This window comes from Primulina tabacum, chromosome 5, assembly GCF_025594145.1.
Source record: "Primulina tabacum isolate GXHZ01 chromosome 5, ASM2559414v2, whole genome shotgun sequence".
Taxonomy (NCBI): domain Eukaryota; kingdom Viridiplantae; phylum Streptophyta; class Magnoliopsida; order Lamiales; family Gesneriaceae; genus Primulina; species Primulina tabacum.
The window spans coordinates 6,440,572-6,468,280 of NC_134554.1; the positions used below are offsets into that span (position 1 = coordinate 6,440,572).

The 27,709-nt window shown below is 34.7% G+C and overlaps 5 protein-coding genes across 8 annotated transcripts; 2 read left to right on the forward strand and 3 right to left on the reverse strand.

The window, feature by feature from the left end:
• Positions 1-4,306: 4,306 nt before the first annotated feature.
• LOC142545966 (putative aspartyl protease At4g16563) lies at positions 4,307-6,018 on the reverse strand. The gene has a single exon (XM_075653427.1). It carries the CDS (start codon positions 5,733-5,735, stop codon positions 4,386-4,388), a length of 1,350 nt encoding a protein of 449 aa, XP_075509542.1. The 5' UTR covers positions 5,736-6,018; the 3' UTR covers positions 4,307-4,385.
• A 3,493-nt stretch (positions 6,019-9,511) lies between these two features.
• On the forward strand, positions 9,512-14,307 carry LOC142545967 (D-3-phosphoglycerate dehydrogenase 1, chloroplastic-like). The gene is made up of 5 exons (XM_075653428.1): positions 9,512-10,126; positions 12,426-12,802; positions 12,921-13,031; positions 13,122-13,217; positions 13,445-14,307. Exons 1-5 carry the CDS (start codon positions 9,580-9,582, stop codon positions 14,114-14,116), a joined length of 1,803 nt encoding a protein of 600 aa, XP_075509543.1. The 5' UTR covers positions 9,512-9,579; the 3' UTR covers positions 14,117-14,307.
• Positions 14,308-15,058: 751 nt separating this feature from the next.
• Positions 15,059-17,233, reverse strand: LOC142545968 (uncharacterized). Of its 2 annotated transcripts, none has more exons than XM_075653430.1 (6): positions 17,069-17,233; positions 16,469-16,508; positions 16,324-16,382; positions 16,009-16,046; positions 15,372-15,520; positions 15,059-15,295 (listed from the first exon to the last, which is right to left on the reverse strand). In XM_075653430.1, exons 2-6 carry the CDS (start codon positions 16,486-16,488, stop codon positions 15,100-15,102), a joined length of 462 nt encoding a protein of 153 aa, XP_075509545.1. In that variant the 5' UTR covers positions 16,489-16,508; positions 17,069-17,233; the 3' UTR covers positions 15,059-15,099. The 2 variants fall into 2 exon arrangements, with proteins under 2 accessions (XP_075509545.1, XP_075509544.1); XM_075653429.1 differs by having other exon boundaries at positions 16,469-16,549.
• Positions 17,234-18,137: 904 nt separating this feature from the next.
• On the reverse strand, positions 18,138-20,536 carry LOC142547825 (putative UDP-glucuronate:xylan alpha-glucuronosyltransferase 4). The gene is made up of 2 exons (XM_075656295.1): positions 19,846-20,536; positions 18,138-19,048 (listed from the first exon to the last, which is right to left on the reverse strand). Exons 1-2 carry the CDS (start codon positions 20,534-20,536, stop codon positions 18,138-18,140), a joined length of 1,602 nt encoding a protein of 533 aa, XP_075512410.1.
• Positions 20,537-21,183: 647 nt separating this feature from the next.
• On the forward strand, positions 21,184-24,972 carry LOC142545969 (pentatricopeptide repeat-containing protein At4g39530). 3 transcript variants are annotated; one of them, XR_012820399.1, is made up of 3 exons: positions 21,184-23,815; positions 24,188-24,444; positions 24,649-24,971. XR_012820399.1 is itself a non-coding variant. In XM_075653432.1 (2 exons), exon 1 carries the CDS (start codon positions 21,220-21,222, stop codon positions 23,788-23,790), a length of 2,571 nt encoding a protein of 856 aa, XP_075509547.1. In that variant the 5' UTR covers positions 21,184-21,219; the 3' UTR covers positions 23,791-23,815; positions 24,269-24,972. The 3 variants fall into 3 exon arrangements, 2 of the variants coding, with proteins under 2 accessions (XP_075509547.1, XP_075509546.1); XM_075653432.1 differs by having other exon boundaries at positions 24,269-24,972; XM_075653431.1 differs by having other exon boundaries at positions 24,188-24,971.
• The last annotated feature ends 2,737 nt before the right edge of the window (positions 24,973-27,709 follow it).

A 27,709-nucleotide genomic window follows, 5' to 3' on the forward strand; every position in this document is an offset into this window, starting at 1 on the left:
TCCAACAGGTTTTACACCTTCAGGTGTAAGGACTATAGGTCCAAAAACATTACGTTTATTTAGCGAATTTAATTCAACATGGATGGCATCTTTCCATTTTATCCAATCCTGCCGATTTTTACATTCACCAAAAGATTTTGGTTCATGATCTTCGTTATCATTTATGATGTCGATTGCCACATTATAAGAAAATATATCATCAATTTCATCTATATCTTTTCGGTTCCATATTTTTCCAGTATTAATATAATTGATAGAGATTTCATGATTCTCGTCAGTTTGTGGTTCTGACAGAACATTTTCATCATCATGTGTTTCTTCAGGAACACCATTCTCTATTTTGTGATCATCATGTGTTTCTTCAGAAACGTCATTCTTTATTTTGTGATCATCGTGTTTCTCTATGAATTTTCTTTTTCGAGGATTTTTATTCTTGGAACCGACTGGCCTTCCACGCTTCAGGCGTTTAATGACATCATGAGTATCTTCCATTTGTTTCTTTGGAATTTCAATTCGAGCAGGGGCATTTGCAGCATGTATATATGATTTAGTTACCCCTTTTGTGTCAGCAAATGCATCTGGTATTTGATTGGCTATTCTTTGCAAGTGTACAATTTGTTGTACATCTTTTTCACATTGTTTTGTTCTTGGATCCAGATGTAACAATGATGATACATACCATGTAATTTCTTTTTCGGTATGTTTCTGTTCTCCCCCTAACATTGGGAAGATTTCCTCATTAAAATGACAATCAGCAAAACGTGCTGTGAACACGTCGCCTGTCTGAGGTTCAAGATATCGAATGATTGATGGACTATCATAACCGATATAAATTCCAACCTTTCTTTGAGGTCCCATTTTCTTTCGTTGCGGTGGTGCAATAGGCACATACACCATACATCCAAAAATTCTCAGATGAGAAATGTCTGGTTCTTTACCAAATGCAAGCTGCAATGGGGAGTATTTATGATATGCACTTGGTCTGATGCGAATTAATGAAGCAGCGTGTAAAATTGCATGTCCCCATATAGAAATAGGGAGCTTTGTTTTCATAATCATTGGTCTAGCAATCATTTGCAGACGTTTAATCAATGATTCAGGCAATCCATTCTGTGTATGTACATGAGCAACATGATGCTCAAGAATGATTCCCATAGACATACAATAATCATTGAAAGTTTGGGAAGTAAATTCACCAGCATTATCAAGTCTAATTTTCTTGATTGTATAATCGGGAAATTGATTCCTCAATTTTATTATTTGAGCAAGTAATCTTGCAAATGCAACATTTCGAGTTGATAATAAACATACATGTGACCATCTGCTGGAGGCATCAATCAATACCATAAAGTATCTGAATGGTCCACATGGTGGATGGATTGGTCCACAAATATCACCCTGAATACGTTCAAGAAACATTGGTGATTCAGTTTGGATTTTGACTGGTGATGGTCTTATAATAAGTTTTCCAAGAGAACATGCTTTACATTGAAACTTATTATTCTGAAAGATCTTCTGGTCTTTCAGTGGATGACCATGTGTATTTTCTATAATTCTTCGCATCATTGTTGAACCAGGATGTCCCAATCGATCATGCCAATTGGTTAATATCGAAGAATTATCAACTACCATGTTTGATTCAATGAGACTTATATGTATATAATGCAATCCAGTAGGGAGCATTGGTAGTTTTTCAATCACATATTTCTTTCCTGATTTATATGTGGTAAGACACATATATTTCTCATTCCTTTCATTCATTGTTTGAGTATCATACCCATGGGAATATATATCATTAAAACTCAACAAATTTCTTTTCGATTGTGGTGAATATAAAGCATCATTGATCAAAAATTTTGTACCATTAAGTAACAAAAATTGTGCTTTACCACATCCTTTAATCAAGTCTACAGGACCTGATATTGTATTCACTGTTGTTTTTGTTGGTTTTAGTTCCAAGAAATATCTTTTATCTCGGAGGATAGTGTGCGTTGTACCACTATCGGGTATGCAAACTTCAGCTTTGCTCATAGCATTTTCCATATTTGAACTTCAAAAAAATATGCAATGAAATAAATTACTTGCAATATATATTTAAATATAACACAAATCATAATTATACAATAAAACATTAGTCTATGAATACATGAAAAATAGATTATTGTACATTTATATTCTACCATTATATTGTTCATTTTCAGAGAAATCGTTGAGAAAATCTGCAGCATCAATATTGTTCATTTCTATCCCACCAACATATTGATCATTTCCAGAGAAATCATTCATAAAATCACCAGCATCAAAATGAGTTGAATCACTCAAACGGTCACTGCGTTCAGTGAAGTTGGTCTCCTTTTCTTTCCCCTTTAATGATTCTTTATAAAGTTTACAAAGGTGCTCAGGGGCTCGACAAACTTTGGACCAATGTCCTGGAGTACCACATCTGTAACAAGAACTTTCATATCTTTTTGAGTGCTTCTCATTAACACTTGTATTCTCATGATGCCTTTTATGTGGATGGTTTGGGACGTTCTTTTGAGATGAGTTATAAAAATAACTATCTCGATTATTTTCAAAACCACGGCCTTGACCACGACCACGGCCAATTCCACGTCCACGTCCACTTCCACGTCCACGACCTCGACCTCGACCTCGACCTCGACCAAAACCTTGTCTTTGAATTTGATTTTGGTTTCCAGGTTTAAATTCATTTTTACTTACAGCATTTACTTCTGGAAATGCTGTTGATCCAGTGGGTCGGGACTGATGATTTCTCATTAATAGCTCGTTGTTTTTTTCCGCCACAAGAAGACAGGCGATGAGTTCAGAATATCTCGCGAATCCACGTACTCTATATTGTTGCTGTAGAGTAATATTTGATGCATGAAACGTGGAAAATGTTTTTTCAAGCATCTCAGATTCTGTGACCTCATGTCCACAAAATTTTAATTGCGAGATTATTCTATACATCGCCGAATTGTAATCACTGACTTTTTTAAAGTCTTGGAATCTCAATGTATTCCATTCATCCCGGGCGGTCGGAAGTATAACTTCTCTTATATGTTCGAATCTTTCTTTTAATCCCTTCCACAAAGCCATGGGATTTTTTTCAGTCAGATATTCACATTTCAATCCATCGTCGAGATGTCGACGCAAAAATATCATGGCTCTTGCCTTTTCTTGTGACGTGCATATGCCATTTTCTTTAATGGTCTCGCTTAGACCCAATGACTCAAGATGCATTTCTACATCTAGAGTCCATGGCATATAATTCTTTCCCGTGATGTCGAGCGCAACAAATTCGAGCTTTGTTAAATTTGACATGGTGGTACTAAAAAAAATTACGATGCATTTTATTAGTTAATAATTATTGCAATACAAAGTAACGGATAAACAAAAAGTACAAGTATTTGTAAAAATAAAGAAAACGCACGAGGAGGATATTCTCCGATAAATACAAGACTCGTGAGTATGACAACCAAAATAATTAAAAATATCCTTGAGAAAGCCATCTTCTTTTTTCTTCGAAAAATTTGATGATGAATAATTTTTAGAGAAGAAGAGAAAGTTGGAGTGATGGAATGTGTTTGTGAGATCATATTTATAGGGCAAAAACTAGCCGCTTTTTATCATTTATGACCGTTGGGGTACAAAAAAAATAAATGTATGTATTTGTATAATTTTATGGTAATAATATGATATATATAATATTAGACATGTTTAAATAATTATGTATATCATATCATAATATTATAATGAGTGTCATAATTTATTTTGTTTAAAAACCTTATAGGCTTTTATACTTGTCGTATCCCTTACCGGGAGTGTGGGATGTCGTCTTAACATCCTCCCAGGATTTATAACAATTTTATGAAAAATTTATTTTTATTATTTCTAATAATAACATTATATTGTATATTAAATAAATACACAATAAATAAATAACAGTAAAATAAATATAATTATTTTTGTTACCTTTTTCTTCTGTTTGGAGCTTGGAAAAGTATGTAGGACTTTTAGAGCTTCGTGCTGATAACGTGTCGTGAAAAAGTAAAAATTTATGGTAAAAAGTAAAAATCTCAAACTCTCAAAATTTACCAAACTACACACTTTATAATATTTTTCTCTCTACTCAATTGTAATTTTCTTCACAAATGAGAGATCTATTTATAGGAAATCTTTACAAATAATCCAAAAATAAAATACATCATTACCTACATCATCACACACTAATTTTCAATATTTACAACTCTTATTTTCAACATTCAAATATTCAACATTCAAATATTAAATACACACATTTTAAATATTATTTTCCAATAAAACTTATATTTTTTGCATTGCGTGACCAAACAACACTTGCGAATCTAGACAAAATGTAAACCTTATTTACACAACTCTCCCCGGAATCCAAGCCTGCTGTTTTCCAAGTCATACTCCACGTAAAAATTCTGCTGCTGATAATTGCCCAAAATTATCGCCGGCCCCGGCCCTATTCCTCCATCGTCTGGGTTATTCGTCACCATAGTCAAGCAAACCACGGAATCTCCGAGGAACGAGTAATAATCCGCCAACGGCAACTCCATTCTTTTACCGCCTTTGAAATGGAAGCTTAATTCTGGTAAAGTAAACGATTTTTCACCTGAAACGTTGAAGCATGGCCTTAATCCCGACTGGTTTTCTATTTCAACCGCTCTACTGTAATTTTTACGCACTTGCTTCTCGAATTCTTGTGCTATAGGTTCAAATATGTGATTCTCCATGAATGTGAAGGTGGTGCCGGAGTCCAACACCGCCCCGCCCTTGCCGAAGGAGTCCGGTCGTAGAAACTTGCGTGGAACTTTCACTTCAATCCCTCCGACGGTGATTCTTTTAAGCGTTACGTAGTAATAATCTTGAAATGCGGAGTTCCCAGTCGTTGGGTTTCTGCCAAATGGAGTGTAATTGATGCCACTCTTTTTCTCAGTGCCGCCGGCGCCACCAACCAGAAGTAGATCGCTGCTCACCGGATTGTCGTCGAACCGGTGAGAAACCAGGCAGTAAGAGAATTTCTTGAGCCCCATCTGAGCTGGCAATGACTCCGGCCCGCGTCCGAAACCTGCGATTCCGGACGGCTGCCTGGATGAAAACAACGAGCAACCAACGATGAAGTTATCGACGGATTTTTCCTCGAAAAATAAGGTTTCAGATAGTAATAGCCCGGTAGTTGAACCGGAACCGTATTGAATTATGTACGGTGGACAAAATTCAGTGCAGGTGGTGGATCTGTTATCGCAGTTTCTGCATTGAACGTCGGGGAAAATCCATCCGCACTTGCGGTTCTTGCACCCAACAATCTTGGAAGAAGAAGATGATTTTGGTATGAAAGTGGATACATTTTTCACGTTCTGGAAATTGCACGAACTGCAGGAATATCTCGGCGTGCATGGGAACCACACCAGGCTGCTACCGGTGTCCATGACAAAAGACAAGGTTTGCGGCGGAGTTCCGAATCTCAGAGAGATGGAGTAGCCGCCGTAGGATCTGGGAAAGACGGGGACATTGGTGTTAGATATGTTGGTTTTGGGGTGTTTGAGATGGTGAGCTCTGCTGGCTGATGCAGCGGCAAGGTGGCTGAGCCTCTGCCATGGGTTGGTCAGCGGCGGTGCTGCGGCTGAGGGTGTGAGAGAGAGGGTGGTCGTGCGGGTGGAAGAAACGGAGATGAGAGTCAAGAAATAAAAAAAAAGGAAAGACATTTGGAAGAATATGAAAATGGTATGTTGGGTGGGAAACAAGGTCTGCAACTTTATCACAAGTTAACGGGTAAGTTCCAAAAAAGAATTTCTTAAATTGATAATTATTTTATTATTATTAAATCGATAATTATTTTTATGGGTTGGCCTGACTCCATTAAAAAAACTGGAATTGGAACTGCGTGGAATCTAGCCGTAACTTTGTAAATCAATAAATCATAATTAAAACCAGAAAATTAATATTAAAAATATTAAATTTGAAAGTTTTATAATACACGTTTTAATTGTCGTTATTGAAGTATTTCATTTATATAATAACCATATTTTTATTTTAATAGAAATTAAATATTTGTAATATGTCGTGATATAATTAATTAATAATTTACTTATATTATTTTTATCATCACATAGATTGTACGTTTATTTTTTCATATCATTTGACGTTGAAGGAAAAATAAATAAAGTTAATACATAACCAAATCAGAAGGTAGTAAAAAATAGAATTTTGGATTTTTCGTTCATGGTAAACACACAACCGCTATCTTTCGATGCGTACTAATTAAATCTCTGAACCAACGCAAAAACTTGCAAATTATGCTAGTAAGATAAACTACACCGAGAAAATACTCGTTTTTTTGTAAACTAATTCTTTATGATCAATTATTTGACGAAATTTTATAAATTCATACCTCTTCACCAACTGAATTTTTGGACCATTAATTAACTTTCGGTGTGTTTTTTTAAAAGTTTGGCGGACAACTAACGTTGACACGTTGCTGGAATCTTGTTGGATGTGGTAAAGTAAATTCTTTAAGAATACTTGGCTTCGCAACAAAACGGGCATCAAGAACTTTATGATATTGTTTGGTGTGCATAGTAATAGATGATTGATTTTTTAATTATTCACTTATCATGTGTTTGGTGTACATGATTGAGATTGCGATAGGACCGTTCAGCCCATACCTGACCCGCACTGTATGTATTATTATCTTTTTGTTGGTGATTATATAATCTTTTGGGGGAGAAGAGATAATGTTTGATGAATTTAAATTTTTCTTTAATATCTTTAAGTTTAAAATAATTATAAATTCAACAAATTTAATAATACTTAAATATAATTTTTAATTTGATAAATATTATAAATAATTTAATTATTATTGATCATATTTTAATTATTATTATATTATTTTTAACCATAATATTATAATTTTTATCAACCATTATTTAATATTCAAATTTGTATTGCTATTTTAATTATCACAATAAATGCATATTTACGTTATTATTAAATTTTAATTATTTTTTATAATATTAATCTATTTTTAATTGTTTTCGGAAATTGAAATTAATGAAAATTTAATAATTAATATAATAATTTAATTTTATTTATAAATTTTTAAATAAATTAATTCTAGAAATTTTATTTATTTTAAGAATATATTAATAGTTAATATATGATGAGAGCATTTTAATAATCATAATATAATTAACAAAAATAATCAAGTACGTTAAAATCATGTCAAACATCATATAATTTATTATAATGTGTTATTTATCGTTACTTTTCATTTTCTAATCACTCTTATTATATATCATTTACTTGATTTATCACACGAAACAAACGAAGTCTAAATGTTATATCACATTAATTTACCACTTTAGCAACAATTTATAGTTGCCGCATGTTTTTGCATTAAACTTGAATTTTTCTATCGATAAATAAATTACAAGAATTTGACAGATTACAAAATTCAAAATTTTTTTTTTTTAAGTTTCCTTGTTTCCTTTGTGTGTAAATATTGTCCGACCCTGGGACCATTATGTATTTTTTTCAAGAGGATAACGATACGAAAAAAATTAATAAAAATATATAATTTAGTTAAAAGAATATGTCGTGTTTCTAAAAAAATTATGGGAATGGACGACTAATTTGTCCTCCTTTTGGGTGGGGTATGATTATGTTCAAGTGATGACATATAGGAAAAAACAGGATTTGGAGCCCACTCGGCCGTTGGCTAATCAGAAGTGTACGTTGCTTTGATTTAATAGTCAACTCTCTCATCCAGTGTCTCACGAACCGATGGAATTATACTATTTGCTTTATCGGATCAAGAATTTGATATCCCAGTCACAAGAGTTAGCTTCGACTGTAGATTATGGTCAGCCTCTACCAAAAGATTAAAGATTCAATCCCTCAATACTTTTAATTTTTAGATTTTTCATGCATGAATTTATCTGATCAGCGTGATTTACAAGTTATTGCGTTGACTTTTTGGTTTTACCTAGAAAACATCAATGATAGCTTTTAAAGCTTTCTATAGTTTTTTAAAAAGTGATATTCCAAAAATGTATTTATAAATTTTTTTATCGAAAATATCATTTTTTCATATTTTAATATTTAAATTTATATTTGGGCAAATTCTTATATTATTTTTCGTAATAATACGCTACAAAATTCCAGATTCAATGACCATGGAACCTAGTTTTGGGTTTCAGAGCGGCGCATATGAAACTTGAAAAATATGTATATTTTGAAAAAAAATAACCTTTGTGTGTGTGTTAAAAAAGAGGGCCTCCCTCGTGAAATAGAGAAATCCTTCATTTTTCAAGAAAACAAACATTAAGGTTATTTTTTAAATGAAAAATTTCAATGACACCATCTCACATATAATTTTATGACATGAATCTCCGACTTATTAAAATGATTAATTTTTATATCCGAAATATAATATTTTACTGTAAAAATATTATTTTTATTAGTTATGTTATAAAAAAATATTGCGTAATATATTAAAAAAACTCCTTTTCGACCAAGTTGTAACTTGATTTTCTATTTGTTCATTGCATGGGATGATCACATTTGGGCTTCATGTTGGCTTCCTTGGAGATTTTCGTTCATGCCTTGCTCCAGCTCATGGTATACTAATTCATCTTTCTTCTGATTGTCATAATATTACAAGTTGCTTTCTTTAGCACCGCCACCTATCAGATTGCTTATTTGATATGAATCTTGAATACACTTAAAGTCCCCAAGAGTCGTGATTTTTTAAGTTTGTTGGGATTCAACGATTTTCTCTGATATAATTTTGTATCTGAGGCTTGGTCTGTATACAGACTTTTTGTTCTTTCTTTGACCATTATGTTTTGATATTTTTGAGCTTCTTTGATCTTTCTTTGCTCTGATCTCATGGTCATTTGGTTTGACTCTCTTATGAAATGAATTAATATTTATTTTTATTGTCCTCACTTCTTGAGCTTATGTTCCATGAAAGAATGATCTGATTTGATTAAGAAATCTATTATATGAGAATCACTCTGGTACATTGTTGAAAACTCTGATTCTAATAGAGTTTTTTAAAATACTAAAATATTGAGACACTTATTTCGTTCTTAATTTTGAAATCTCGAGCTAGCGAACTACTATGATCTTCTTGTGTATGTTTAACTACTTTTGATACATTACTTGAACTCTGATATAATGTCGTGCATACTACCCTTGATTGACCGCTTGCTTCTTTGATCATTTGACTTATGATATGCTATTGTGTTTTTTTTTCGACATTCTTTGACTGTTTCTGCATCAATTATGTGAGTCTCAAATAGTCTTAGTATTTTTAATCTAAAAAAACAAAGTGGAATATACAGTGACAATTACGACGGGATATTTGGAAAAATAATTTTAATAAAATATTATTTTGTAAAAATAATTTTTTAAATGTTTTCAAATACACATAATATTTGATTAAAGATTATTTTATTAAATATTTCGATTAGAGTAGAGTGATTCGATCGCATTTGCACACTCGTTCTTGATTCATCACAAAAGGCCGGATCTCGCATCTTTCAAATGGCGGCGGCTTCAGCATCTTCAACCAGCCTCAAACCCTCACCGCCATCCGCCGCCATCTCATGTCTTCGCCAAAGCAGTCTCTCCGCCACGTTCGGCGTCACCACTCTCTCTTTACGCTACCGCGGTCCCCGGCCGCCCCGCCAGCTCGTTGTCCTCTCCATGGATGCCAAGCCGACGATCCTCGTGGCTGAGAAACTCGGTGATGCGGGGTTGAAGCTTCTTAAAGAATTTGCTAATGTGGATTGCTCGTATAACCTCAGCCCGGAGGAGCTAAACACTAAAATCTCGCTTTGCGATGCGCTGATTGTGAGGAGTGGGACCAAAGTGACTCGCGACGTATTTGAATCCTCCGGAGGGAGGCTGAAGGTTGTCGGACGAGCTGGTGTTGGTATAGATAACGTGGATCTGGCCGCCGCTACTGAGAATGGGTGTCTTGTGGTAAACGCGCCGACGGCTAATACTGTTGCAGCCGCAGAACATGGGATCGCACTTCTAACTGCCATGGCAAGGAACATTGCTCAAGCTGATGCCTCTGTTAAAGCTGGTTAGTCGTCATTTTGATTTATTAACAATTTTCGACATATCAACCTGTTCCATTTTTTGGGTTAAATTTCTATTTCAATTCATGTTTAATTTTTTCCTTCCTTCCGACGGGTACTTTACTTTTTAATTTGTTCTTTGCTGTTTTCATGTGATAAGGTTGAGATTATTCATTTTTTAGATATCAGATTTTTTCGGCCTTGAAATCTTTGCCTCGTTCATGAATAACGATGGTGGAGCCTTTTCTTCTCCATGGAGTAAAGATGGTCTAATTGACTCTAAAAATCAGCCAAACTTTAAATTTGCAAAACAGGGAAAATTTTAATGTGGAAAGCAAAGATCTTGTGATAATGCCTGTCTGTTATGTACCGCGTACACACAATTGGCTGAGTGTTTAACAAGTGCAGGAAGTTCTCCAACTATACCTTTGGGTTTTGGCTTCGCTTATGGCCTATCATTAATACTTTTGTTGATCTTAGATGCAATGAAAGGAGTGACCTCGGAAATGATTTCCATTAGTTCGATTAAGGTGCATAACCGGAAAAAGCTGATTGCAAAATGATGAAAATGTACAGATGTAATCTTTACAAAACAGTATTAAATAATATCACTTGCAATTATAAATGAGGATAAAGCAAACAAAGAAATGGTTTTGGGAAGAACTGGGTTAAAGAAAGTTGATATTTACACTCCAATTTGTGTTATATATACTCCACTTTAAGTGTAAAATATGTGTCAAATTTATTCACAAATGGTGTGTAAATGACAAAAGATGGAGTGTAAATATGAACTCCCCAAAAAAAAATCGAGGCACATTATTCGTATGATACATCATTTTTGTATTTCATTGGTCCTCAAAGATGAATGAGAATTGATATGCCTTTGTTTGATGGCTAAATTCTATAACCGATCAGTTTTTACCTAGTACGATCTATCTGACGAACAATATGTTACACTTGCATCACAAACAATTGGATGATCTGCTAAAAAGGTGCAGACCATTTTATTACATCATCAACTTGATTTTATTGAGACACATCCTGTGGTACCAGCTTATGCACAGGGATGCAATTGTCATGCTTTCTTACCGACATGGATTGTAATTAGTACAAATCTAATCATCTTTAAAGATCCAACACTACAGATATTTGCCACCTAATCTAGACATATTCATCATCCTCACTAACCTTTTCTGACATCTGAAATCACGAAGGATGAATTGTCAAAGTGATATCAAAAACCACAGACCTATCCAAATCATTCATAAATTTGTGATCTCGATGAAAATCTTACAATGATACACTGAATTTTTTTGATACAAAATTTCTGAACAATGAAAGTGTTCAATTATGTTCGGAAATTTCTTTGAACATTGCAGAACTCTCCCAACGACATGCATCAAATTTTTATGTTTTCGATGATAATTTCTCAGTGGAAGCAGCGCTAATTGGAAGTTGATTTCTATTGATTGATTTACATACGCTCCCGGGGCTCAAACTTTTTGGGGAAAAAATAGGGAAGGGTAGAATAGAAGAACACAGAGTTGGGAAGAAATACATTTCTCCGGAAGTCCCATTATTTACTTGCTTTATTCCCTATTCATACTTGTGCATGATATTATATATTGTTTTGGTAAATCTTTCTCCGAAAGTCTCATTATTTACTTGCTTTATTCCCTATTCATAGTTGTGCATGATATTGTATATTGTTTTGGTAAATCTTTTCTCTGTAAAAGTTGCTATCACTTCTGACATTTGTACTTTCATATGGGAACGATAGACTCCTAATATATTTAATAATATAATTTCAATACAGAGGACTATTATAACTCAAGTACACAATGCTTCCGTTTGCCCAGTAATGTTCTATCTTGATGGTACAGCAGTACTAGTTTTTAAAAAGATTCAATTTATTAATTATTTAGGGTATCTTCTCTAAAGTTATCGTTTTTCTTTTTTTTCATGTTTCATTTTACTTATTTGTGCTTCTCCTGATAGCTTGTTAAAGGCAATGAATTTTTTCCATATCCACGTAATTGTGGTATTTGCTTGTGCATCTTGACTTCCCATAACCCCGTGTATCTCTTGCTGCAAAAACAGTCAAAACCCAACTATACACGTCTTACCAATTTTGCCCTCTAATAATTTGTTCTTCAATATGGAATTCTTCATGCATCATTATGGCAACTGTAATTATGTTCTTATTATTAGATCATGCTTCCTTATGTTATGCTGAAGCTTGTGGACTCTTGTTTGTTGCACGAACGTCTAAATTCTCAAATTAATGTACTGTGACCAATGCAGGTAAATGGGAGAGGACCAAATATGTTGGTGTATCTCTTGTTGGCAAAACGCTTGCAGTGATGGGTTTTGGGAAGGTTGGATCTGAAGTTGCTAGGCGTGCCAAGGGGCTTGGTATGCATGTCATTGCGCACGATCCTTATGCTCCTGCTGACCGTGCCCGTGCAATAGGTGTAGAGCTTGTTACCTTTGATGAAGCTATCGCATCAGCAGACTTCATTTCCCTCCACATGCCCCTGACTGCGGCTACATCAAAAATTATGAACGATGAAACATTTGCGAAGATGAAAAAAGGTGTTAGAATCATTAATGTTGCTCGTGGAGGAGTAATAGATGAAGAAGCATTGGTGAAGGCCCTTGATGCCGGCATTGTGGCCCAGGTTTTTGCTAATTTGATTAAAGAATAATTGATTTATGAAATGCCACTTTATTTGGAACTACAATGAAGTGAACAACAGTTTTATTTGCATTTAATAATTCTCGGAGTGTTATTATCAGGCGGCCCTTGATGTCTTCATGGAAGAACCTCCAGCAAAGAACAGCAAGTTGGTGCAACATGAGAAAGTTACTGCAACGCCTCATCTTGGTGCGAGTACAATGGAAGCTCAGGTTTGCCGAATGATTCTCTATATTTTTTTTTAATGTGATTATGTGCATTGTTTAAATTCCAGCACCATTCTGTTTTAATCCGTTTTCCAGGAAGGGGTGGCTATTGAAGTTGCTGAAGCTGTTGTCGGTGCATTGAAGGGGGAACTTTCTGCCACTGCTGTCAACGCACCTATGGTTCCTGCTCAGGTACTTGTTCTCATGCACAGTTATTTTTATTCCCCATTTTCTTTTTTGACTTGTGAATTAATGGTATACATAATGCATGTATTGCCTTCTGATACAAGTTCTTTACAAGGCACTGTGTTGTCACATGTGGTTTTGGGGGCATGTGGAGGGTCATGATCTAGTAAATTTATCCAGACATGAGTAATAGGAATCTATTGAATATTTTTGGTATCATTTACTTTTCACAGGTTCTCACTGAGCTGAAGCCTTATGTTATCCTTTCCGAAAAACTCAGTAGGCTTGCTGTCCAATTAGTGTCAGGTGGGAGTGGGGTGAAATCGGTGAAAGTCACGTACGCATCTGCACGAGCTCCTGATGATCTTGACACGAGGGTGCTTCGTGCCATGATCATCAAAGGTCTAATCGAGCCTATCTCAAACCTTTTTGTGAATTTAGTGAATGCTGATTTCACTGCCAAACAGAGAGGACTCCGCATAACTGAAGAACGAGTTATCCTTGATGGCTCCCCTGAGAGCCCACTCGAGTCAATCCAAGTTCAGATAGCTGACGTGGAGTCGAAATTTGCAAGTTCAATGACCGATTCCGGGGAGATCAAAGTAGAAGGTCGAGTTAAAGATGGAATTCCACATTTAACGAAGGTGGGATCCTTTGAAGTGGATGTCAGTTTAGAAGGAAGTATCATACTTTGCAGGCAAGTTGATCAGCCTGGAATGATAGGAAAAGTCGGTAGCATTCTTGGCGAGGAGAACGTGAACGTGAGCTTCATGAGCGTTGGAAGGATCGGTCCGAGGAAGCAAGCTGTAATGGCTATTGGAGTCGACGAGGAGCCAAGCAAGCAGTCATTGAAAAAGATTGGAGATATCCCAGCTATTGAGGAATTTGTTTACCTTAAATTATAGATGGGGCAATATTTAAATATCATGTATTAGTTGCACGGAGTGCCAATTTTGATTCAGTTTGCTTATGTTCTCAATAGCTTTTGTGGTCTCAAGGGAATTAATAATACGGCTGTGCGATGGGACTAGTGGATTCTTTAAGTGGATGTTGCCATTATGTAAAAGTTTTCGTGTGGGATTGTACCCCTTGATCATTTCTCAAGTATCATCTTTCGATATGTTAGGCATGAAAGAAAATCAATCGTGCTTTCGGAAAGGGAATGCCTCTTTCCGTCTTTCAACGCATAAATGGAAATGCTACCTTATTTATTGAATTTACAGGTTAAATCATTTTCATTAACACGCACGTGAGAAGCGTTCAATCAAAGAGTTGGCTAAATGGTATGGGATGTCCACAATAAAGTGTTTCAACATTACCAGCATATCTATGGCATAATTGTTACTTGTTATTAAGACATCCGCATCATGTATAGGAATCTATCATAATAATTCAACCAGTCTTTTCCAATACAAAATTCATCGAAACTTATTTTTCCACACCTGGCTTGAAAACTTGTTTCGTTTGCTGAATCCGTGCTGTTCCATACAACTCTAAATATAGAACCTACCAAGGATCTATAGGTCTAGTGACAAAAGTGATGCCCCAAAACTCATGTGGTCAAACTTGTGCGGGTAAAATAGAATTATATTAGATTGGATAACACCCCAACCCCATTGTGTGTGTGTGTGTGTCTGTGTATATATAGCACCTCAAGGGTGCAAGAGAGAAGAAACGTGTAAAGGCAGAAAAGTCGAACTAATATGGTTTGGTTCCACATGATCAATGACAACCAACTTAAAGTATGTTATTGCTGAAGTAATCAATAACTAAAATACCGATGAAAAGAGAGTGATGAAATATTAGAAACTGTGACAAAAATACCGATGAAGAGAGAGTGATGAAATATTAGAAACTGTGACAAAAATTCCATATATGAGTACAAAACTCAGATCTCCATGGACTGAGAGGTTTTCAACTTGTTCACTTTTGCTTTCTTTTTCCCAGTTTTACTGTCCCTTCTCTTAGGCTTCCCATCTGTGGCAGGCTGTGTATTCAGCAAATGTTGAAAAATGGTACCCAAGGGATCGGATTGGAAATATGGATGGTTAATAACCGTCTTCAACTGATTACTCTCTTTCAGCCTGTGAAATATCACCATAATAAAAAGTCAAAACATAGTGAATATAAAGAGACCATGGCAGCATCTTCAACACTTACACAAGGCTATTTCTTCTTTTACTGTTAAGTTTGAATTCGGTTGGCCTAGACTCCCGGGGAGCCTTTAACTCGGGAAGGTACTCTGAGAGGGATGACATATCATAAGCCTTTATCTGTTTTTGCCTACTCCGTCTCTTCTGTTGTTTTCCCTGTAGTGCAGAACATACATAAGCAAATATGGCAAAAAAATTACTATTAAAACGGACAATTGACCGTTCATATCTCAACCAGATACAAGCCTTAGTCTCAACTATCAGTGATTGGCTACACTTTAACATATTGATTCGAGATACAAAATTTAGATCATAACAACCACAAAATTAAGGTTTATTGCAGAAATTGGCACAACCGAACATAGTTCCTTACTCGTACATGCACAAATTCACAGGGTCCAACAAAAAAAATGTTTTATTGCACTATTCACCAAAAAACATAGATAATTTTCAGATATACCATCAACAAAACCCCAAAGCTTTAGAACTGAATTTAGAAATACCATAACTAAAAGTGAAATGGATTGTCATTATCAAGATACCACAACCTCAATGTAAAGCCAATAATACCGAACAAACTACCAATGACATCAATTTCAGAATATCCAATTTATCCATTGGAAAAAGCAGGTTGAAAACTGCACCTTAGTAATAGCTTTATGGACAACTGAACTTCTAACAGCTGCGAACACAACAAAACCATGATAAGAATTTAATATTATAATATTTAACCGAAAATAACTATCCATCGATGTTATTCCACATAAAATTTGTAGTTAACCAAGCAGGGAAATGCAAGGTAGGATGGATGCACTACTTGGAATTTGACATAAAATTAACGAAGATGCACCATTCATCAAAATTTCTAAGCTAACACCAGTAGAAAAAAAATTTGACAAGGCTGACAACACAATCAATGGTGAAGGCCGTAAATTGACAGTAAAAAGGCATAATCTTACATTCGTAGAACTGCACTTTCTTCTTGAATTTGCGTTCCGCAGGAGTCATTTTATCTGAGCTGAAAAATCAACAAAACAAAAAAGTAAACTAAAACCCGAACTGCCTTTACAATAAACCAAACGGAGGACACTGCGTCAATTTTACCTTGAGCTGGTTTTCCCCATTACCACAATTTAATTCAGTCCTGCAATTCCAAATCTTCGAAGCTCAATGACGGAATTTCAACTAAAAACATGAATTCAATCAAGGACTCCAAAACTAAAATTTAAACAATTAAATTAATAAAAAATATAAAATTCAACTTCGTGACTGACTTATTCTTTAAAACCTGTAAAATAACTACGAGTCTGAACATGAATTGAATGACATAATGTAAGTTGAAAATAACAAACAAATCAATAGTGTTTTCAAAACTTGGAATTGGGGTCTATCGTTAAAATTTATGACAAACTAATTTGAATTAAAAACAGCAAACAAAAGGTCATTTTTTTTTTATAAATTTTCAACATCCCAATAACTGAATTCCTACAGTATCCTATCTTACAAGCCAAAACAGAGGTAGATGATATGGTTCTTCTTCAGTCTATCACAATGGCTTAATTGACCCGACGAAAAGCTCGATTCTTCCATTTCCTACGGTCCAAAATCCCAAAGCTATGCTTTGAGAGCTGGGTTTGAATTAACTTTCATATTTGGCACAAACACTAAAAAAAATCCCAGACAAAGATATGTATTTCAACGTACCCAGCAAGAGTGTGCAGAGTTGGAAAAACGAATAAGTTTCTCGCAAGGAGCCGTCAGAGGCGATCAACTGCCGGCAGGTGGAGGCGGCAATGCCGGAGGAACAGTCGCACTGTCTCTGATCAATGTACAAAGGTTTTGCAGGAAGTTGAGGTCGAGGGTTTTTCTAATAGGCATTTTATATGATCTAATTACATATATCATAACGTTAATTATATTATATAATTAATTAACGAGTAAATTTTATATTGTCAAAATTAATTGGTAAATCTATGCTATTCTATACTTATTGTATTATTTTATTATTAAGGAAAAACGGCTAATTACTTTTTTTTCCTTTTCGTTTTCTGAGTTGTCAAAAAAATTAGGTGTTAAGTGTATTTTCTTTCTTTGATGGTATGGTCACGTCATGATAATTGAACTAAAAACAAAAAAAAAAAAAATAATACATTGTAAAGATCAAAAGTAAAAACTTGTGTGAGACAGTCTCATGGATCATATTTTGTGAGACAGATTTCTTATTTGAGTCATTCATGAAAAAATAGTACTTTTTATGCTAATAGTATTACTTTTTATTGTGAATATCAGTAGGATTGACCCGTCTCACATATAAAAATTAATGAGATCGTCTACGTATTCAATATCAAAATGAAAATAAATCAACTTATAAAAAGTATTTAAGTATTTTTTACTATTTAATTTTGATATGATAAGATACTCTTATTTAATACAAAATGTACCCTAAATTTATTTCATTTATTATAATTATAATTCGATGTTGAAAAAAAATATTATCTTAAATTTATTAGCTTACAAAATTTTCTCAATCATATCCAAATATTATCCAATTCTAAATGATCATATCAGTATCACTACTCATTCAAAAATTATTATAAATCACCACTAAAAATCAATTTATATAGTTTGAAATTTGAATATAATTCAAAAAAATTATTTAACACATAAAAAATTTATTGCGGATAAATTTATTGGTGTTATTTTATCCTTGTTAAAAGACCAACTCGTTTTAATTTTTAATCGTGTATAATATTTTAATTTTTCTACGGATAAATCATATCGCATGACTCCTCGGGTCTCTCACTTCGATCTTCCAATGTCCATCGCTAAAACTAGCATTCTTTGCTTCATCTCTCCACTGCCAAATCCTGGCATTCATCCCAGGAGTTAGCGAACAAAATTCCTTTAGATTCTTCGGTAAAGTATCGTAAATCCGCCACCATTTTTCATTAGCCGAATCACTCGCAAAAATTCGATACACCACCTGATCCCAGTTGCAGTCGTAGTCCCTGTAACACATCCATGGCTTCAAACCAAGATAATGTACTGCATAAGCATCGTCTGGTATTCGACGAATATAATCATCCGTCAAACCCGGAAAATACTTCATGTAATTCAACTTGTCCGGGAGGCGATGCCACCAGGGGAACATTTCATTTAGAAACCCTTGATCACCGCCATTATATGATGCCACCACCAATCTTTTCTTCATTAGTGTCTTGAAGGTACATTTAGATGGCTCGAGTAACATAAGCCCGGAATTGAACAAATGCCTGCCGTTCAGTGAAGCTGAGAGCTGTGGGTATACGAAGAAGTGATCCAAGTTCTTCAACACGATGAAATCTGAGTCGATGAAGAGGACTTTGCTGTATTCTTGGAGTTGCCAAGCTCGGAGTTTGCTGTAGTTCCATTCATTGTAGGCGCCTTTCTGAGAAAATGGGCTGCGGATTCGTTGGATTTGTTTGGTTTTCCAGCCGGCTAGACGGAGGGCGGCGAGGGACTTTGGAGATATATGTTCGTCGGCTAAGAGTAGGAGTTCCTTGGTTGAGTTGGATAGGATGATGCTTTGGGCAAGAGCTATGGCGCCACAAACATAGGCTTCTGAAGAATGGAGTATAGTAACATAAGATTCTCTTGACTGGGGCATGGTGTGATTGTCACTTTGCCGCCTCCAAATTTCTTCACCTAAAATTGAATAAAATAGTCGATTGGATCAAAACCAGCTAAATAATTTATTTCTTAAAAAAAAACTTTATTTTATGAGATTACGGTCGTCAAAGTTACGGGGTGGGTTTAGGGATGCAAATTAATTATCAAGCCAGCTGTCCGACTGATCAAGTATACGTCAGGTTGACCTGGAATCTATTCAAATTTTTTATCCAATCGGATTTAAGTTTAAGTTATTTTTTATTAATATAATATAATTATGTATTATATAAATACATTTTGAATCTTTATTTTCACGTAGTAGTTCAAATATAATAACTCATAAACAAGTTAAAATGTTTCGAGCCAAGCTCGAGTTTTAACCTTAAATTTTTTATGATATTCGATTTGATTACACTTCAGCAAAACTAATTTTAGACCTAGTTTTTTAGGCACTGGTCGAATCAGTTACGATCTAAAACTATACTCATCCTATCCCCTTATTTTTCTTCTAACAAACCATAATCATGCTTGACCTCTATTTCTTAAAAAAATAATAATAAAATAACCCAGAAAGTCAAAGGACAACATATTAATGCCTCTCGCGTGTATGAGTTCTCATGTGTTTTATGAGGGTATTACATTATATTTTTGTGATCAAAAAAGATATTATCGCAATTGGAAATGAAACAGAAGCATCGATAAACCCTCTTGTACTTATTGTGCTTAAACAAATGCGAAACTTGAATTATATGCATACAAGAATTTTTTAAAGGCTAAGGACAAGTGCATGTTTACATTTGAGGAACACAAACGACATTGCTTAAAAAACTCACCTGTTGGCGCGAATGGAGGCGCGAGTTGGCACGTCCCGACGGGCATCAGCAATTTTTGCTTGATCTTGTTCAACTCGGGTTTATATATCCTCCAACCTTTTCCATGCCATAATAGGTCATCACACTTGAAAATCTCCCGCATTGGAAGACAAGAACCTAGAAACACAACGTAAACATCTCTATGTTGTCTGCCGCTGCTCTTTATTAACAAGTTAGCTACCACCAAATTCACTTGCAACCTCAACACATTCCTCGGTTCCTTACCCTTAAATCCATTACAAGGAACTTTGGCAACTATCACATCCAACTCCTTAAAATCTTCGAATCTTGGCATCGGGATCTGTGGACAGTTCGAAACTTTGCTTCCATCGGTCGACTGGGGAAACAAATCTTGCCACCCAATATCGTCCCCCACCTTTTCGAAGCTTACCTTCACAACCTTGGCTTTTGTTCCTAGTTCATCTAACATTTCATCCATGTTCACCAATCCGACGTTTATGTTTTTGGCTCCCACCTCCCCTGTAATGATATCAAACCATTCCGGATTTCTTGCTATGTTAGAATAGGAAATAGTATTTTCGAGCTCCTTTTGTACTTCCTTGATATAGGTGATGGTAAGAAATATGAAACAAATGGAGAGGAGGATGAGGGAAAAATTGAAGTGCTTTGATTTAGGGGGTTTGGATGCCATTATTAGTCTCGCTAGCCTTGTTCTCTCCTATAAATATATCGAAAGATTTTGTTTGTAGGATTAGGGTTGACTGCAAAGAGTAAGTGCATGGCTGCACGTTGCAGTTTATAAAAATCAATGGTATGTTAGATTCTTTCATGGGTTATTAAATATTACACTATTGCAGAATTGAGGGTGGCATGTACTAAAATGTCAGGCGATTGATATTGTTATTGAATGATTAGTAAATGAGTTATAAAAATGATAAATAAAAAAAAAATCTAATATATGTTGATAATACCATAAATTTACATCAAGATTTCTGCAACTTATTGGTTACTCAATCAAGTGTGAGATCATGCAAACCGAAATTTTGAAATAACTTTGTCTAAAAATTACATACCAAAAACCAACTAATTCACCCCAAAATATTTTAAATACATTGGCAACTGAAAAATCAATCTAATAAACTAATTAATAGACTTCTTGTGAGATGGTCTCACGAATATTTATCTATGAAACGGGTCAATTCTATCGATATTCACAATAAAAAGTAATACTATTTGCATAAAAGTAAATATTTTTTCATGGATGACCCAAATAAAAAATGCATCTCACAAAATACGATCCATGAGACCGTCTAACGCAAGTTTGTGTCTAAACTAATTGTACATTAATTACCATTAACAAAACCACAATGAGCTATGAGAATAGCATGGGTCAGGCGATCAGTCTTTCTTCACCTCAGAAAATCTCATGTTAATGCTCACGAGCCGCTGCAACAGAGAAATCTTTGCCTCTTATCATCTCAAGATTCTAGGCTTCTTCGGTGGGAAAACCATGGGATTATTATGGCACACAACAGACAAACGCATAGGCAATACTTGGGTAAGCTTTTGCTTTCGCCACCTCAAAAGATCGATAATCCTATTTCCTACTTTAAAACCGCGCATGCCCAGATCATTACCTCAGGATTTGAGTCGAATATTTTTCTTATTAACGTCCTCATGAAAGCTTACTCAAAATCTGACGATTTGAAGTCCGCGTCTACCCTGTTTGGTAGAATGCCTGAGAGGAATTTAATTTCTTGGTCTTCGATTATTTCCGTGTATAATCAAAATGGATGTTATGAAGAAGCCTTGGTGTTGTTTGTTGAGTTGAGGAAAGGTGGCTTTGAGAATCCAAATGAGTTTGTTTTGGCCAGTGTGATTCAATCTTGCAGTCAATTGGTTAGTCTTGAAAATGGTTTGGGTTTGCACGGTCTAGTGATTAAGGATGCTTATAATCGAAATTCCCATGTGGGTACTTCTCTTATTGATTTTTATGCAAAAACCGGTGATTTAAATGCAGCAACATTGGCTTTTGATGAGCTGGAAATGAAAAGTGTGGTAACATGGACTGCGATAATTATGGGATTTACCTTAAATGGAAGAAGTGATGTATCACTGGGTTTGTTTAAGGAAATGGTGTGTAGTGATGTTGTTCTTGATGTGTATGCCCTTTCTGGAGCCTTGAGCGCATGTTTGATGCTTGAGTTTATTGAAGAAGGGAAACAAATTCATGCTTATGTGCTGAGAAGGGCTGCCGACAGGGATATATCAGTGAGTAACATGCTAATAGATTTCTACGTTAAGTGTGGAGAGCCGAAAATGGGGAGAATAATCTTTGATCATATGGTGATTAAAAATGCTATTTCTTGGAAAATGATGATTTTTGGGTGCATGCTGAACTGTTTTCACTGGGAAGCCTTGGATCTATTCAGGGATATGAATAGATTAGGGTGGATGGCAAATGAATTTGTTTGCAAAGGGGTTCTAAATTCATGTGGTTCTGTTGGGGCTCTAGACCAGGGCATGCAAGTGCATGCTTACACTGTGAAGATCAATCTTGACTCTGTTGAGTTTGTGACAAGCAGCTTGATTGACATGTATTGTAAATGCAATTTCTTGATTGATGCCAGAAGAGTGTTTCTTGACACTGCAAAATGCAGTGCCCTCTGTTACCATTCAATGATTGATGGATACACAAGACAAGGAAGTTTGGATGAGGCGATTAGTCTTTTTAATGCATTGAATCATAATGTCACACCACCAAGTTTATCATTATTCATCTGCCTTTTTAGTTTATCTGCTTCACTAGCTGCACTGGGAGTAAGCATGCAGCTTCACTCACTCATGATCAAATTTGGTTTTAATTTGGAAAGATTTTGTGGATGTGCCTTAATAGATGTTTACTCGAAGTTCTCCTCCATTAGAGATGTAAGACATGTATTTGAGGAGATTGAAGAAAAAGACATTGTGGTGTGGAATTCTATGTTGTCTGGATATGCAATTCAGTCAGAAAATGAGGAGGCACTTAGGCTGTACTTAAGGTTACTGCATACGGGAGAAAGACCAAATGGTTTCACTTATGTGGCCGTCATTACGGTATCCAGTAGTTTGGCAAGTTTATTACATGGGCTCCAATTTCACAACCAAGCTATAAAGATAGGTCTAGGCTTTAACTCATTCGTTGCCAATGCATTGATGGATATGTATGCAAAGTGTGGAAGCCTGGATGCAGCTCGCTCATTATTTAATTCTATCCTCCATAGAGATATTCCGTGTTGGAACTCAATGATATCAATATATGCACAATATGGAGATGCAGAAAAAGCTCTTCAAATATACGAGGAAATGAACTCAGAGGGTGTAAAACCCGACTATGTCACTTTTGTTGTATTAATGTCTGCATGCGCCCATGCGGGGCTTGTTGAAGATGGATTTCGTCAATTTAAGTTGCTGACGAAATTTGGCATTGAGCCGGGAATAGAACACTATGCTTGCATCGTTTCTCTCTTAGGCAGAGCAGGTAAATTAGATGAAGCAAAATTACTTATTGAGAATATGCCGATTCAACCAACTGTAATAATCTGGAAGAGCTTACTTAACGCATGTAAAGATACCGGCAATCTTGAATTGGGTCAGCATATTGGTGAGATGGCAATTTTATCTGATCCAAAGGACAGTGGTTCATATACCTTACTTTCAAATATTTTTGCATCTAAAAGCATGTGGACCGATGGCATGAAGGTGATGGAAAAGATGGACAGAAACAATGTATTAAAAGAAGCTGGGTATAGCTGGATCGAAATAAACAAACGAGTGCACTTGTTTCTCTCACGAGACAGAACTCATAAGCAGGCATGCTTGATTTATTCTCTCATTGATGGCTTGGTTCAACATATAAGATGGGAAAATAATGATAATGCCGCTGCAGTATATGCATTTGTGTGACACATCATACTTTAAATTCATTATGGTATGAGAAATTTTTCTTTCTTTTTCTGAACTTTTCATAAGGATTTCCCGTTATTTTGTATTTAAGCTAATCTTGGACTTTTGAAAAGTAGTACCAACTACCACACATCCTTTGCCTCCCATTCAAGTTCCATGTCTGTTACTTTACAGGATACTCCATGCCCCATGCATGATTTCTAATGGAATAATAGGATTGTGAAATAAGTGTTTTCATAGAGATCCATGCTATAAATAAATATTGTGAGTTTAGAATCTTATTATTGTATCTTGTCTAGTTCAGACATTTGTTCCACTCGAAAATGACAAGTTGACAAGTATTAATGAGAATTTTAGCCAATGAAATATCGGCCGAATTTCATGTTTCGTTTTCTAGGTGAAAAAATCTGTTAAACATGCCATTTGGGAGTGGATGACAAATAGCTTTTCCTTGTCAAGTCCCTAATTCACCTCTAAGGAAGGAGCAGCACTACTGGAGTACGCTCTGCAGGTTGGATTGTCGTACTGGAGACTTGTCCATCGTCTTATGTTGAATGCAAACGTAGACTCTACCTTTACACATCACAATTTACGTCCCATTCTCTTGTCGAGACAAGGTGTTTCAATGGAAGGTGAAGTCTAGAACTTTGTCAAGTGAGTTCTGTAAATCTTTCATTGACCCAACTATTATTTACGGTTGGTTCTTCGGGTGGTTCATACGTACGTTTCCCTTGTTCTAAGTATAATCTATGAGGATCGTGATGCTGACATCTGTAGTATCTGATGCTTTGAGGGATTTGTTAGTATTTTGTTTTTATATGGATTAACATGATGATTTATAACTCTAATTTTTTTTAGAATTCAAGTCAAAGAAACAAAGATGTGTCGTCCTTTGCTCCGGACGGTGGCTGGCAAGTGGCAGGGAATCATGGGCAATCACCCCCTTTGGATTCTCATCTGTCGTGTATAGAGAGAGGCTTCCATCTGGACTGTTTTCACTCATGATCAAATTTGGTCCTGCCCGATTATGTACCAAGGAGACATTGTTCTCTTTTTTTTCAACATCGAGAATAATTATTGCAATGTGCCAAACCTTAATTTCCTTTAAGTCAGTGGGCATGCTCCACTTTAACTGTTGTGATTTAGAAAGGCAACCTTAATCTGTGTATCTGTGCCTAATTAGTTTTCAATTTAAACTAATTTTCATATTGTAAAAAAACGACATAAAAACATATAATGGACGAGATTAATATCGAACGTTAATTTAGGTGGAAGGACATTGTGGATAGTTATTCACCATTCGTGCTTGATCGACATGATTATTAGAGTTATCCCATGTTTTTATATTTTTGTATATTAAATTTTATTATTATTTTTAGTGTAGTAAATTTTTTAATAGATGATTATCAAAATCTTGTATTTTTCTGATTGTATTTTCACTATTTTATTTTATAATTATTTATTTATAAATGATTATTAGTTGTACAACTTAAAAAAATATGATAAGTACCAAAGTTCATTATTTTCTATTTAATTATTCTAATTCAGATGAAAAAATTTAGTGGCATTTGAACATGAGGATTGAAGTACTTAAAAGAATGAATTTCAAATAATACTTATTTTGAGTGTATTTGAAATCAATCACGATTATTATGAAAATATTTTTAAATTTTATTCATTCAAACAAATCACAAAATAAATTTCAAAATGCATCGACCCAACGCAAAAATTCAACCAAATTCGCTCACAAGGATAATGCAATTTATGGGTATTTTCTTGGAAGTTAGTTGATCGTGTCACCCACTCAACAAGGCGATATTAATTGTTATTTGTTGAAAAATATATTTAAAATGTGTGTATTGAATATTTGAATATTGAATATTTGAATGTTGAAAATAAGAGTCGTAAATATTGAAAATTAGTGTGTGATGATGTAGGTAATGATGTATTTTATTTTTGGATTATTTGTAAAGATTTCCTATAAATAGATCTCTCATTTGTGAAGAAAATCACAATTGAGTAGAGAGAAAAATATTATAAAGTGTGTAGTTTAGTAAATTTTGAGAGTTTGAGATTTTTACTTTTTACCATAAATTTTTACTTTTTCACAACACGTTATCAGCACGAAGCTCTAAAAGTCCTTCATATTTTTCCAAGCTCCAAACAGAAGAAAAAGGTAACAAAAGTAATAATATTTATTTTACTGTTATTTATTTATTGTGTATATATTTAATATATAATATAATATTATTATTAGAAATAATAAAAATAAATTTTTCAAAAACTTGTTATAAATCCTGGGAGGATGTTAAGACGACATCCCACACTCCCGGTAAGGGATACGACAAGTATAAAAGCCTATAAGGTTTTTAAAAAAAATAACTTACGACACCTCATTATAATAATGTGATATGATATACATAATTATTTAAACATGATTAATATTATATTCACCATATTATTACCATAAAATTATACAAATACATACATTTATTTTTTGTACACCAACGGTCATAAACGGTAACAAAACGGCTATTTTTTACCCTATAAATATCATCTCACAAACACATTCAATCACTCCAACTTTCTCTTCTTCTCTAAAAATTATTCTTCATCAAATTTTTCGAAGAAAAAAGAAGATGTCTTTCTCAAAGTTATTTTTAATTATTTTGGTTATCATACTCACGAGTCTTTTATTTATCGGAGAATATTCTCCTCGTGTGTTTTCTTTATTTTTACAAATACTTGTACTTGTTGTTTATCCATTACTTTGTATTGCAATATTCATTAACTAATAAAATGCATCGTAATTTTTTTTAGTACCACCATGTCAAACTTGGCAAAACTCGAATTCATTGCTCTTGATATCACGGAAAAAAATTATATGCCATGGACTCTCGATGTATAAATGCATCTTGAGTCATTGGGTCTAAATGAGACCATAAAAGAAAATGGCATATCGACATCCCAAGAAAAGACAAAAGCCATGATATTTTTGCGTTGGCATCCCATGGCTTTGTGGAAGGGATTAAAAGAAAGATTCGAACAAATGAATTTAGTGAGAAATCATCAGGCACGGCCCACTGGTTCAACGGCATTTCCTGAAGTAAATGTCGTAAGCAAAAATGAATTTAAATCTGGAAACCAAAATCAAAGTTATAAACAAGATTTTGGTCGAAGACGAAATCGAGGTCGTGGTCGTGGATGTGGACGTGGAAGTGGTCGTGGATGTGGACGTGGAAGTGGTCGTGGTCGTGGTCGTGGACGCGGCCGTGGTTTTGAAAATAATCGAGATAGTTACTTTTATAACTCATCTCAAAAGAACGTCCCAAACCATCCACAGAAAAGGCATCATGAAAATATGAGTGTTAATGAGAATCACTCAAAAAGATATGAAAGTTCTTGTTTCAGATGTGGTACTCCAGGACATTGGTCCCGTATTTGTCGAGCCCCTGAGCATCTTTGAAAACTTTATAAAGAATCATTAAAGGAGGAAAGAAAAGGAGACCAACTTCACTGAACAAAGTGAACCTTTGAGTGATTCAACTCATTTTGATGCTGGAGATTTTCTGATTGATTTCTCAGACAATGATCAATTTGCTGGTGGAATAAATATGTAAAATATTTTATGTACCCATATGATAATGTTTTATTGTGTGCTATATTTTTGCATTTTATTGTCAGTAATTTTATTTCATTGCATATATTTTTTGAAGTTGAAATATGGAAAATACTATGAGCAAAGCTGAAGTTTGCATACCCGATAGTGGTACAACGCACACTATCCTCCGAGATAAAAGATATTTTTTGGAACTAAAACCAACAAAAACAAGGGTGAATACAATATCAGGTCCTGTAAACTTGATTAAAGAATGTGGTAAAGCACAATTTTTGTTACCTAATGGTACAATTTTTTTTA

Excerpts from the sequence above, each read along its gene's own strand:
- LOC142545966 (XM_075653427.1), bottom strand. The coding sequence starts at position 5,735 with ATGTCTTTCCTTTTTTTTTATTTCTTGACTCTCATCTCCGTTTCTTCC.
- LOC142545967 (XM_075653428.1), top strand. The coding sequence starts at position 9,580 with ATGGCGGCGGCTTCAGCATCTTCAACCAGCCTCAAACCCTCACCGCCA. Across the intron at positions 12,803-12,920 it reads ATGCCGGCATTGTGGCCCAG|GCGGCCCTTGATGTCTTCAT; the intron begins GTTTTTGCTAAT and ends TGTTATTATCAG. Across the intron at positions 13,218-13,444 it reads CACCTATGGTTCCTGCTCAG|GTTCTCACTGAGCTGAAGCC; the intron begins GTACTTGTTCTC and ends TACTTTTCACAG.
- LOC142545968 (XM_075653430.1), bottom strand. The coding sequence starts at position 16,488 with ATGGGGAAAACCAGCTCAAG. Across the intron at positions 16,383-16,468 it reads ATGGGGAAAACCAGCTCAAG|CTCAGATAAAATGACTCCTG; the intron begins GTAAAATTGACG and ends TTGATTTTTCAG. Across the intron at positions 15,296-15,371 it reads AAAAGAAGAAATAGCCTTGT|GCTGAAAGAGAGTAATCAGT; the intron begins GTAAGTGTTGAA and ends GATATTTCACAG.
- LOC142547825 (XM_075656295.1), bottom strand. The coding sequence starts at position 20,536 with ATGGCATCCAAACCCCCTAAATCAAAGCACTTCAATTTTTCCCTCATC. Across the intron at positions 19,049-19,845 it reads GCCTCCATTCGCGCCAACAG|GTGAAGAAATTTGGAGGCGG; the intron begins GTGAGTTTTTTA and ends ATTCAATTTTAG.
- LOC142545969 (XM_075653432.1), top strand. The coding sequence starts at position 21,220 with ATGAGAATAGCATGGGTCAGGCGATCAGTCTTTCTTCACCTCAGAAAA.